This window comes from Natrix helvetica (assembly GCF_964273705.1).
Source record: "Natrix helvetica genome assembly, chromosome: 1".
In the NCBI taxonomy this organism is placed as follows: domain Eukaryota; kingdom Metazoa; phylum Chordata; class Lepidosauria; order Squamata; family Natricidae; genus Natrix; species Natrix helvetica.
The window spans coordinates 217,618,187-217,631,906 of record NC_138548.1 but is presented as its reverse complement, the minus strand read 5'-3'; the positions used below and the strand labels follow the sequence as shown (position 1 = coordinate 217,631,906).

Here is a 13,720-nt window from a genome sequence, read left to right as displayed (position 1 = left end):
CACGTCTGCCTTTATTCCACAAGCACAGGTAGTCCTTGAGTTACGACCGTAATTGAGCCCTGCAATTACGGTTGTGAGTCACGACAATCATTGAGCGGGTTACCATGTGACATATCTGATTTTATGACCTTTTTTTTGTAGTGGTTCTGAAGCGAATGTGCCATTTCTAAAACAAACACAGCAGTGAACATCAGAATTAACAAGTGAACCCATGGTTACCAAAAGTAAATGTTGCTTATCGGCAAAAATGTCATAAATCGCAGTCAAGTGACCTTGGAGTGCAGCAAACAGCCATGAATGGGGTTGGTTGTTGAACACCCAAGATAGGGTGATGTGAGCACGGATTGAGGGAGGTAGATGTCATAACTTCAAATTCGGGTTGTAAATCATTTTTTCAGGGTCTATTATTACTTTGAACAATCGGTTGTAAGTCAAGGGCTACATGTACAAAGTGATTTTCCTGTTTCAGTGAAAATTAATGGAGGAAGAAACTCAAATTTCACGTGGGTGAATGTGATGCTTATGTGGTCAATTTCCAAAGGGCTCTGGTTTAGAAAGGGGGAGGATCTTGACTTGTTGGATTGGAATACAAATATTCATTGCCAGGTTGGATTTGATTTAAATCATAATTTTTAAAGAGCAACTGTCATCACTGTCCCACAGCGGCTTCTCCTCTGACCTGCTGTTGACTCACCGAAAGGCCCAATATTGCAGAATATACAGCCTCATGCTACATAACTAAGCTCCATTTCATGCTGAATAAACTAGATTATTAATGTATCTTAAATAGTAAACTATTTTTAGATAGATACTCCAAGGGCATTTTATTAAAATAAATTTGATAAAAATAAAAAAAAAATCCGATTTAAATTTTTTAAAAAACATTTTTTAAAAAATAAATCAGCAATTTCTATGCACCCTGTTCATTGCACAGATCTCCAGAAAGTGTTTTTGCTCCTGTGCATGTGGACACTTTTCTGCATAGCTGCATACCTCTTATTGTTAATTGGGGAATGATTGTTTAATAATAGATCAATAATGCAATCAGTGGATGACTTCTGAAAATCTAATCGCTGAGTAGAAGCATATTTTTTTTTATTTTCAGAGTCAGAACCTTTGGTTTCCAAATTAGTCTGTAAATGCTCCTTTTCTGTCTTCCCTGTTCAAGTTAAATGCTTCTACAGTATTCGTTTGATGGTCTTCTCATAATTATTTCAACTACTGATAAATGAATCTCCTAAAAACCTGTATGTAGACAGGCTTATAGAATATCTTCCTCGGTATGAAATTCCTTTTGGGCCTGCTTTGGCAAGACAGTTGCTTAGAGACGCAGAAATCTCCTACAAAGCCCAGGGTTTTTTTTCCCTTTCAGTATTAATTATCCCTTGCTTGGTTTTTATCTTTGGGTGGTCTGTGCACACATATGCATGTTCATAGATGATTTGGCAATTATACATTTCCCGGATCGGGCACATCTGAAGGAAAACAGCATATAAATCTTTAAAAATGGACAAAATCTATTGCTTCCCTTTCTCTTCCCTGGAGTTAGAATATTTCTTAGTAAGTAGTATGTTTAATTTTGGTAATATCCAGATTAAATTCCTATTGCAATAACTATCTTTTTCTAAGGTTGTGTGTGGAAACTACTCCAACACAGATCCTCCTTGCCAGGATGAAGGTCCCATCAGAAACTTCTGAATTACATGGGAGGAGTCAGTTTCTGGGAGGACCGATACTTTTGGCATAAGAAGGGAGCTGCAAAGGCAGAGCTTCTCGTAAGCCTGGGCCTCCTTAGTTTTCCCTCTCTGAAATACCGTACGGAGGTAATACCAGGAGAGGATTGAAAAGATTTAGCAAACATTCAGCCAAATCCAGAATCACCTTTTGCAGTCTTCTCGATATTCATTTCTTTCTAGAGCAGAAAAGTCTTTGACAAAACTATGGCACCTACTAGGAAACTCTTGGCCTGTAATTTGTGTGTCTTGTACAGCTCCGGCGTCTGCCGTGTAGCTATCTCTTTGTTTAGAAGTCAATTTATAAACTTTTGTGGTATCTTTTTGTGTTGCCAAATTCATGGCACAACCATCCGTGTAGGTGGTTGCTGGTCAGGAGACGCTTAATCCTCCCTTTGCTGGGGGAGTTTGTTTTCCAAAATTAGATTGTGGTGATTTTTTCTCATTGCACAATGCATGGGGGAGGAGGAAAGGATTTTGAGATGGCTTCTGAAGGCTGTATTTGTGTGAATCATTGTGGAGATTGTAAGCTAGAATTGGACCAAAGCATTAAACTAAGATTTGAAGTATATTTTGCAAGTCATCTCTGTGTACTTGAGTGCACATCACTGCTATTGTACCCTGAACAAAAGAGTGTGTCTCTTTTTGTTGACTTTACAGAGGGAACTTCAGGGTGGACAAAATGTTTTCATTCTAAACTATCAAGAAGTTCAAGGCAAACATTGCTTCCTTTCAAAATTTATCGAACAGTTGGTAGAGTTAATGAGGTTCACCATGTTCTTATCTGTCTCCTTTCTGCTTTTTCTTCCTTCTCTCTCTTTCTCTCTTTCCATCTTGGTCTCTCTTTTTTTCTCTCTTTCTCTCTGTCTTACCTTTCTTTCTTTCTTTCTTTCTTTCTTTCTTTCTTTCTTTCTTTCTTTCTTTCTTTCTCTCTCTCTCTCTCTCTCTCTCCCTCCCTCCCTCCCTCCATCCTTCCTTCCTTTCTCCCCTCCAATTTTGTGAGTTGCCACCCAGTAGATTATCAGGGAGGGGACAGACTGCTGTTGGCAGAGATATGAATGGATCCGTTGCAAAGAGTTTTTCGAAGGGGAACTAGTTGCCGCAGCTCCTGGGTGGAGGATGTGTGGTGGAGAAGATTCCACTTTTAAGCATGACCTTCTGAGTTTTTCCCTACTGTAGGTTCCTCGACTTATCTTGTGGCTGATGGTGGAGCTGGCTATCATTGGATCAGATATGCAGGAAGTCATCGGCTCAGCAATTGCCATTAACCTCTTGTCCGTTGGGAAGTAAGTTAGCTATGTCACTCTGAGTGTTTTGTGGTTTCAGCAGTGTCCTGCTAGTCATGAGTTGAAAAAACACAGAGATACAATCAAGCAAGAAAATTCCATATCGAATCTAGGAATTCTTTCCCCAGTCAATGCATTCCATCACTGAAGCAGCCCTTGACCATTGGACACCAATAATATTTATATATTAGTCATGGGGTGGGTAAACTTATCACACTTTAATGGCAAGTTTTTTTAAAAAAATTCTGTAAATAGGCCATATTTGAAAATGAACTTTTCAAATGTGAAGTTTCTCAATGAATGAAATGAGGCAAGTGGCGTTTAAGCAAAACTAGCCCGTTTCTTCACGGTTTCCCCCCCCCTATTTATTTCAACTAATTAAAGATATTTGCCCCTTTCTTGTGTCTTTCCCCTAAGAGGCATTCAATAACATTGAATCAACAAGTTATATTCCTCGTAGCAGCCATTTTTTTGAATGGGGAGCCCTTCCAGGAGTCATTATGCAGTTAACAAAAGGAAAAAGTTCTCCAAATTCCTAGTGTGCCTACCAGCTTAGTTGGGGCTCCTGCTGCATTGCGCACCTAGCTATAATTGCTTCAATTCTTTTGTGAATAAGCTTATACAAATTCAGTTTCAGAGCTGAGAGTTATTAGATAGCTGCAGCTCAGGTTGATGGCTTCCTTCGAAGTATTGAAATAAATAGTTGAATCGGCTTGCTCTCTGCATCCTAAAACCAGGTTTGGTCTTCTGAAATGACACTTCAACCTGATAGAGCCAGTGGAAACAGCCAAGCTTACGCAAAATCTGATATTTTCTGCATGGATTGCTAGAAATGGGCAATGTTTTGCTCCATAAATTTCTAGTAAACTGCCCATTTGTTTCCTAGTTAAGGAGGCTTTCTGTTCTGTTTTGTCTTTCCACAGAATCCCATTGTGGGGTGGGGTGCTCATAACAATAGCTGACACCTTTGTGTTTCTCTTCCTGGATAAGTATGGTAAGTGCTTTTCTTACTGAAATAAATTTCTTTTGTCTCTTAATTAATCTCTTGATCGAGGAGGCTTAGGCACTTTAATGTGTGGGAAGGGCTCTGCTTGCCACGCTCCAGGGATTTCACTTTGTGCACAAATCTGGAAAGGTTTTAACTTGATTCCTTTCAAAAATGACTTGCCATGCAGAGAAGGCAATTTCTCCCTCTCTTTCATGTGCAAACCCAAATATATACCCCAGAGCAGTGGTGGGATTCAATTTTTTTACTACCAGTTCTGTGGGCGTGGCTTGGTGGGCATGGCTTGGTGAGCATGGCAGGGGAAGGATACTGCGAAATCCCCATTCCCTCCTGATCAGCTGGGACTCGGGAGGCAGAGAATAGATGGGGGTGGGGTCAGTCAGAGGTGGTATTTGCCAGTTCTCTGAACTACTCAAAATTTTCACTACCGGTTCTCCAGACTGGTCAGAACATGCTGAATACCACCTCTGCCCCAGAGGTACTATGGGAGAATCTTAGGATTTTCTCCAATCCCATTTTTCTCCAGTGCTGCTGCCATCTTGCTGAAATGATTTAACTTAGAGCCCCTCAGGCCTTGCCTGTATTAGCAGCTCTCTGGCAGCTGCAGTGGGAGAATTTTAGGTCTTATTCCTTTGCCATCTTAGAACAGCTGCTAAATCTGCAGTTCTTCCATTTAGGAAGGATTGTTGGCTCTTTATGGGAATTGTATCATTGATTATAGTAGATTCCTTTAAAGTAGGAATCTTCATACTTGGCAACTTTAAGTCTCCTGGACTTCAACTCCCAGAATTTCTCAGCCAGCCAAGCCAGGATAGAAGCAGACCCAAGGCATGAGTGGCCCTGTTGATGGGAGAAATGGACGTGATGAGGAGAGGGGAGTGAATGATAGGAAGAGCTTGGCAAGGCTGGATGGTAGTGGAAATGATGGCATGTGAATTGCAGCATTGTGACATAAACTTTGCTGCTTTGTAGGTGTGCTGTGACATTGCATTTATGTACACAAAGGACAGAACTTGCAGCATAATGTCACGGTGCACCTTTTGAGAAAAACATTGGATTCATTAGATCTTTATGGCAGGAAGATAGCTATTCTCTGCTCCTCATGTCAATCTTTGAGCAGGGGCTGTGCATGTGCATGTGTGCACCCATGTTTGGCCTAGCTCACCAGCTTGCAGTAATGTTAAGCTCCTCAGTGCAGTGTCCATAAGCCTCAGTTTACCTTTAGGATATTTGGGCTATCTACTTTTTTGAATATGAATTCACCCCTCACCTCCCCAGCAGTAGCCAACATCATGTTCCCAGAATTCTAAATGTATACAGTGGTAAAAAAAAAAACAAATCCCACACTGTGATTGGAGTCATTCCATGTCAAGATCAGATTTCAGAAAAGTGCCCTGCTCAACCATCACGGATTTTGATGAAATTTGGTGTGAACATGCACACATGTCCCCAATGAAGAAGGGTAAAGTGTTACGTTTGCCGATGCAATGCTTGCGGAGACATAATCATTTGTTTGCCCCCATACCCCAGCCTTCGAAAAGTATGGCTCTGAGATTTCAGCAACTTTGAGACTTAATATCTCTGGCAATATTTTGTTGAGAGAAACGAAACTTGGCCATCTTGTACAACTCGTTGTGCTCTATTAAACAAAATAATAAAAACATTCTCATGAGTGATCTCCATCTAGATAATTTGGAGCAAAGTTGGCTGAAAATAACTGTGGCTTGAAAAAAGGTTAAAGTTTGGCTTTTGATATCTCTGGAAGGAAAGGTATGAGAAACTTGAAACTGTGTGTGTAATAACTTAGCAATACAAGGTTTTCGAATATAAAATTTCATTCTCCTACTGCTTTCCAATAGTTCACAAATTGCATGTAAATTTGATGTTTTTTGCAAAAATTCCTCAAACAGGGTCTTTTCAGCCTTCTTTTACAAAAAAAGACCTTCTGAAAACTCTGGTAAATCATTCTCATTAGAAAGAGCATGTTTCAAACCCCCTAAAAAAGTAGAATTGGTGTTTCATCGCTGACGTATAAAGCCCTAAAAATAGGGACAAAGTTGAGGACGTTGTATGGCAACGTCACATGCATTCTATTATTGTTTTGTCTTGTTTGTTTTATATAGACATTATTACTACTATTATATTGCATTGGTCCATGGTGACATTGTCACTACCATTTCAGGCACGTGACCCAGCAACCCCATCGCCATAGGGGGTACGCCCAATAGCCGTGCAATACCAGCCATGGGTGGGTTTCTTGGTTTAGGATCCCAAGCCTGTAGTTTGGTTTCCTCCTCGAGGTTCCAAAGCCTTGTGTGGGTATTTGTCCTGTTCCCAAGCTGACAATTGGGAAGCTTATCCTAGGTTCCCAAGCCTAAAGCGGGTATCTTATATAGTTCCCAAGCTGAAGTCCATATTGTTCGTATGAACTGCCACTTTCCAACGATTGCTTATTTATTATTATTATTAAACTTTTAACCTTTTTTTAAGCTGCAATCATTTTTAGCCAAATTTGCTCCAAGTTATCTAGATGGAGATCGCTCATGAGAATGTTTTTATTATTTTGTTTAATAGAGCACAAGAAGTTGCACAAGATGGCTACGTTTTGTTTCTCTCAACAAAATATTGCCAGAGATATTAAGTCTCAAAGTTGCTGAAACCTCAGAGTCATACTGTAGAAAGCTCCGGTATAGGGTCAAACAAATGACTATATCTCCACAAGTGTTGCATCAGCAAACGTAACACTTTACCAATGTTCATTGGGGACGCGTGTGCATGTTCACACCAAATTTCATGACAAACCGTGATTGTCGAGCAGGGATCCTCAGACCACTTGACATGGAATGATCCATTGATATACACTTAGATATATTGCTTTTTGTAAACCTTTACTTTATTGATCTGGAAAGGTAGGGTTTTTTTTATTCCAGCTATTTTTTTCCTCCTGACTAAATATGCATAGGGACTAGCTTTGTCCCTTTGCTCACAGTCTAAATAAAACAGGAACAGGATACATTGGTGCTGAGCTGGATGCATTTTAACTGCTGATCTAGTTATAACCCAAGAATATAATAACTGCATTAAAAGTATGTATGCATTTCATTGTGATCATTCAATGAACTGAGTCCATTTTTCAATTTGGGTAAAAACCACCTTAATTATATTAATTAGTAAATACTAATTTTCATATTAATAATGGTTGTGTGTCTCTTAGGTTTGAGGAAACTGGAAGCATTGTTTGCCTTCCTCATTACTATCATGGCCGTCACGTTTGGATATGAGGTAACACTTCATTTGTATATATAGATCTTTAAAATGAACAGTACAGGCTTTTGAATCAGCCTTTTCCTGCCTTTTGGGCAAAATATTCTCCTCAAAACAAAAACAAAAAAATCTTGTAGGAAATACTTTGTACTTCTATGTTTGTGGGAGTTTTTAAGAATGAGATTCTGAGATTTGCCAAGGACACTGCTAATCCCAACGTCTTTTCTTGTTGCTTGTATGCCTTGTCATGTGTCTTCTGCAGTATATAACTGTAAAACCAGACCAGGGACAGCTGCTGAAAGGGATGTTTATGCCTTATTGTGAAGGCTGTGGGCCTGCCCAGCTAGAGCAAGCTGTTGGAATCGTAGGTGCTGTCATCATGCCTCACAACATGTACCTGCATTCTGCTTTGGTCAAGGTAAGTGTGAGTTTCCTTGTGGAAACTATTCGCACCCGTGTCTTCTTTCTGCAATGGCATAGTACAGAGATGGGGAATGATGGCCCCTATATGAATTGTGGACTTCAACTCCCAGAATTCCTGATCCAGAGCTGGCTGGCTCTGGGAGTTGAAGTCCACAAGTCATAAAAGGGCTATAGTTCCCCACACCTGATGCATTGAAATCACATTCAACATGCATGCCCTTATTTCTTCTTGGACAAAGGCTGTGCTTTCACCACAGTTGGAAATTCCATGAGCAGGTTTTCCTTCAGGATTTCCGGCCCATGAAGACCACTAGATTAGCAAAGAGAATCTCCTGGTCTTCTTAAAATTACTCCCTGTATGCAGAAGTTCCACAAGTATCATTAATTTAGGTTTGTTTCTAAAGTGAGAGCTGGTTTGGTGTAGTGGTGAAGGTGCTGGCCTAGAGACCAGGAGATTGTGAGTTCTAGGTTTCCCTTCGGCATGGAAGCCAGGAAGGTAACTTCAGGCCAGTGGGAAAAATAGGAGGAGGGAGGAGTATTAGGTATGTTTGCCATCTTGAGTTACTTGTAAAATAACAAAAGCATGCTAAAAAAATCTAATAAATAAATGAAGGTAGTTGAAGAGAGAAGAGAGAAGGCCTTACTTCAATGAAGCTGCATTTTGCTGGCTGTGTGAATCGAATTTTTCTGTTTTAGTCTCGACAGGTGAATCGGGCCAAAAAGAAGGAAGTTAGCGAGGCCAACAAGTATTTCTTCATTGAATCCTGCATTGCCCTTTTTATCTCCTTCATCATCAACGTCTTTGTTGTCTCAGTCTTTGCCGAAGCTTTCTATAAAAAGACAAACCAAGAAGTGGTGAGTGTTTTCCTTTCTTCCTTCATGTTATATTAGTAAGCAATAAATGCTCTTTTATAGTACAAGGATTATTTGAAATACTTTAAAAAATCCTTACTTAATTTTTTTGCTGCAATTTAAAAAAAAGTAGTATAGAAAAAAATAATAAAAAACAAATTAAAAGTCAAATACTAATACAGGTGGTCCTCATGTTACGACCACTTGTTCAGTGACCATTCAAACTTGCAACAATACTGAACAAGGAGGACATAAAATGGATTCTGACCATCACCATGTTCCATGATCACGTAACCATGATTTCTGACGTTCCTGCTGGCTTCCCACATGCAAAATCAATGGTGAAGCCAACAGGAAGTTGGAAATTGCAGTCATATGATGTCCTTCCTTAATGATGGCAAACAGGATTTCTGGGAAAGCAATGCAATCACATGACATCAGGCTTCAAGACCGCATTGCTTAGTGACAGCAATTCTGGTCCAACCCTAACCTGAGGGGCCTCCCATTCAGAAATTGCAATATCAAAACAAGAAAAGAAAAGAAAAAATAAACAGAAAAAAATAACATACCAGACTGGTATAATTATCCCCAATTCAGTTAAATCTGTTCATAATATATAAAATTATCCATGAAATTATCTATTTTTGTAAAATATAATATAGTTTATGCCAAAGGGAAACATACAATGCTATTATCATTTTTTGATTAAAATTAGTAGAAATAACCTTTTCAGAGATGATTTACATATTTCTTAAATTCAGAGTTTGATATCAAGTGCAATAATACATTCCCAATTTCTCAATATAATTCCTTTAGCTATTCCCTATGCCCATTATAAGCAATATTCTTCAAAAATGTTCAGGTTCCCCCAGTTTTGGAATATAATACAAAATGTCATTGATCTTTAATTTGAAAAGATTCCCCCATACGGTCACTTCTATATGTATGCTGTTTTTTTTTAAAAAAAAAAACAACAACCAAAAATGGACATGACCAAATCATATGGGTTAATGTATTTTCCAATTTCCTACATGCTTCTTTCCTTTCCCGCTTAGTTACTGTTTCCCTTCCTTCTGTCCAGCTTTGTTCCTTCGTTTTGCTTCTCTTGCCAATGTTGTTATACCTTTTCTTCCCACCAACGGGTATCCTGTTTTCTTCTTCATCTAGTTCGCGCTTCTGGTTTAAAAGAGAAGGAGGAATTGTGCATACACGGTTATGTTTCCGTGTGTTTGTGGGATTTCTATATGAACCTCAGCTTCTCTTCCCCTGCTTTTAGAAGGGAGAGTTAGTGGAGAGAATTAAACCACTACAGCAAGTACCAAGGATAATATAATAGAACCCCCAGTAGGATCATCAGTTCTACGTATCCAAGACAGAATGCTTTACAATAAATAAAAAGCAATAAAAGTTGTGGTGGAAAGAAGTCATCTGTCAAACACTCTCTCTCCTTTCCCCTCGCTTGGAAGGTAGTACCTGTCATACTCCCTTTTTATTTGGGCTGGTCTTTCAAGACCAGTGAATAGACAGAAGAGCTTGAGGCTATACTGGAAGGACAGCTTTTTGTGTGTTTCAAGTTTCCTTGCATGCCAGCAGTCCCTCCTACTCTCCTCATTACAGGAGGGAAAGGTCAATGTAAACCAGAATTCTTCCTGGTTGTTATTCTTTTAAAACGATGTTTTGTGCCACATGGGTCTTTTGGTTGTAAAACGAAATGTCTACTTGTATGTTTACAGCATGACATCTGTGCAAATAAAAGCTTTGCCCAAGCTGTGATGTTTCAATCAGATAATAGCACCCTGGATGTGGATATCTACAAAGGGGTGAGTGAAAAGCTTTACATGTTCAAATTAGCAAGAGTTAAAGATCCACAGGTAATGCTCATGGAATCTCCAAATTCAGCCTTTGAATATGCTAAAGATATTTCTAAAACTTCTAAAACAGACTAAGTGGAAAGATGAAACAGATCTGTGAAAAGATCACAAGCGTTTCCAGTTCTGCCTTCTTTAGCACTCCAAATACCAAAGCAACCGGAGTTCTATCAGGAGACAAACATCTACAAAATAAAGTAACTCCAGATGCTGCAGTACCAAAATTAGCACTTTGGTAGTTATTTGCCTTCCAGATATCTCTCTCAAGATCAAGAAAATATTTTTCGGCATAAGGCACTTGTGAGCCTTCTCCCCCTATCATTGCTCCTATTCTGCAAAAGGCCATAACTGTATTTAGGTTATTTTGTTAGGTTTTTCCATCCAGAGGAACAATGTAATTACCTGGGATGGGTTTATGAGCAAAGTGTTCTTCTTGGCCACAGTGATATTTTTGGAAAATAAGCACGTGCACAGTAACTATAGCATTCAGATTCAAGTCTCTCTGAGTCAATTGGCCCTTGCAAATCCAAACACTGATTTTGCAAAATGTCATTTTATTTTATTGATTTGATTTGATTTCTAGACCGCCCCCTCTCCCCAAAGGGACTCGGGGCGGTGTACAGGTACCAAATTAAAAACCATACAAATAATCATAAATATAGTTAGAATCAGATTAAACTTTAAACCCCTGTACAAATTTATAAAAATTAAAAACTTAGCCTAAGACCAACCCGTGAAATTTAAAAATACAGACTGAGGTGGGAGAGCTGGAATTAGGCCAAGCCAGCTAGATTAAACAGGTGGGTCTAATTTTATAAATAAATAAATAAATAAATAAATATTTATTTCTTAGCCGCACCCTCTCCCGAAGGACTCGGGGCGGCGTACAATGAAACATATGAAATAAATATGTGGACAAAACAAACATATAACAGAGACATATACCGAGACATACACAAGGAGGAGGTCAGCTGATGAATAAAAAACAATTAGAATACAGTGATTAAAAAACCCCTAAATAATTAAATATAATTAAAATACCCAATTAAAAACCCGTCAGGAGCGATATGGTTAGATCAAAGTTGAGCCAGGCCAGCTACTTGGAATAGGTGGGTTCTCTACCTCTTGCATTAGACTGCTGACATAGAAAGCATAATCTAAGGTTTACAGCTTCATTTTAATATAAAGTACCTTGTGTTTTAGGGAGTAATTCTCGGTTGCTACTTTGGCCCTGCTGCTCTCTACATCTGGGCTATTGGCATCCTTGCTGCAGGACAGAGTTCAACAATGACAGGAACTTACTCTGGACAGTTTGTTATGGAGGTATTTTAATCTTTTTAAATGTTGTGGATTTACATTTGACTTGTCTTCCCAATCCATATCTCTATAGGGCTCTGCAAATTGAAGCGATAGGAATCCAAGAATGTTGTCCAAGCAGCTCAGTTCCCAGATGCCACAGCTAGGAATCTGGGAACCAGGTGGCATGGACACTTTCTTTGTGAGAAAAAGTATATGCTGACACTTCCCCCTTTCAGCTGGGCAGTCCATGTGATCCTTAAGCCAGTGTTTTTCAACCTTGGCAACTTGAAGATGTCTGGACTTCAACTCCCAGAATTCCCCAGCCAGCATGCTGGCTGGGGAATTCTGGGACTTGAAGTCCAGACATCTTCAAGTTGCCAAGGTTGAAAAACACTGGCTTAAGCAATGTATTTGTCCTCCCTATTGTGGTGTCTTCTTTTGTAAACAGATTTTTATATACAGCGATCAAGTGATTCTGAAAACTATCGTTGATAAACCGAACTAAGGAAATAGAGATGAGCGACTTCAGAAGGATTGGGAACATGTCTGTTAGAGTTGCAGAGCTTAGGATTTGATTTGTAAAAGGGGCTTCAGTGTGTGCCAGACTGTAGCATCACCTGTCTGTAGTTCCTTCAAAAGCTAATTGTGCAAAACTAGGGGGAGATACAGCTGCTTTAAAGGATTGTCGACTGATGGCACCTTCATGTTCCCAAGCACTCAAAAGAACCTTTGGAAATAGAATCCAAAGTGTTATCCAGCTCTATATTTGGGATATGGAGCTGGATAAGGGATATCTTTTCAGGCAATTAAAGGATACCGTGCTGTGTAAAATGCTCTCTTTACATTAACCTGTGGATGAAATGTCATTCAAGTGTTTCCCTTATGGTACCAGTTAGGCTGCCATTAATCAAATGTCTTTGTATAAGCTCAATTGTTCATAGGGTTAGCAAAGTCATTTCTGTGGTCCTGCGCCTGTTTCTCTTGTGGTGACATGTGCCCACCTAACAATTGTCAATCCAAAGCAAACTACCTGCCTTAGGTTTTGTAATTGCATTAATTAATTTGGAATTAAATTTGCAAAGAATATCCATAATTAAATTAGGGTAAATTGGGTACTTACGAATGAGGAGGGTCCAGACTTAGTGGTAGAACGGTTTGGGGTGTAGGTCTGATCAGCAGCAAAGGCTGGGGGAAAAGTCCCACTAAAATCCAACAAAGCTGCTATTTACCAACACTGACAGCCTGGATCAGATGGACTTTTTCTGAGCAAGAAAAAGACCATTTTCTACAACCCTGCATTTCTATTTTTGTTAGAACAATCACACACAGCTAAATTTCCTTATGCCTTGGTTAAACCACTGATAAGTGGTCAAGTACACTATTTGGCTTTGATGTAAATTGAAAGTATTTAGTATTATTTAAGGGCAAGTTTCCATTCTTCATAACAACCCCCCCCCCTCAAAGTAGGTTAGGATTAGGCAATATCTAAAGGGTTACATTCATCATTGGACAGAAGGTAGGGTTGATTCCCTCAATTTATTACTGTGAAAACAAGTTACAGTAACTTTATTTGTCCCCAACTTGCTGTTTGCTGATGAATCTCATTATTGATGAGTCTGATTAGAAATCTGTAGAAATTATCAATCTGAAAATAGAGCATTCTTTTTTCCCTGCCGAATCCCCTCCCAGTTTCCTGGGGTGGTTTGGGGGTTACCAAAAGGAAGTCCTCAGTACTGGAAGAGTTTTATATGAAACAGAATGGATTTTAGGACCAGATCCAATTACTTTTAGTTTAGAAAACTTACTTCTGGACACTACCAAACTGCCCCCTGGAAGAAATGATCCAGGGGGAGAGTGAACATAAACTAGAAGAAGACATTCCAAAGTTCTTCAAAACATTCAATTCCTGGGTTGAAGAATTTTGCATATCCCTAGCTCTCATGTGTTTTCAGGCCATATTATCTAAGCCAACATTGTTTAGAATAAACC

General features: G+C 39.2%; 1 protein-coding gene across 3 annotated transcripts in view; it reads left to right on the top strand.

Moving 5' to 3' along the window:
- SLC11A2 (solute carrier family 11 member 2) overlaps nt 1-13,720 on the top strand; it is a 79,960-nt gene that overhangs the window by 43,696 nt on the left and 22,544 nt on the right. For all 3 annotated transcript variants that reach the window (XM_081938006.1, XM_081938004.1, XM_081938005.1), the window contains exons 6-12: nt 2,913-3,019; nt 3,943-4,013; nt 7,240-7,307; nt 7,552-7,707; nt 8,409-8,567; nt 10,298-10,384; nt 11,636-11,755. In XM_081938006.1, coding sequence (XP_081794132.1) covers nt 2,913-3,019; nt 3,943-4,013; nt 7,240-7,307; nt 7,552-7,707; nt 8,409-8,567; nt 10,298-10,384; nt 11,636-11,755 — 768 coding nt within the window. The remainder of the gene's footprint in view (nt 1-2,912; nt 3,020-3,942; nt 4,014-7,239; nt 7,308-7,551; nt 7,708-8,408; nt 8,568-10,297; nt 10,385-11,635; nt 11,756-13,720) is intronic.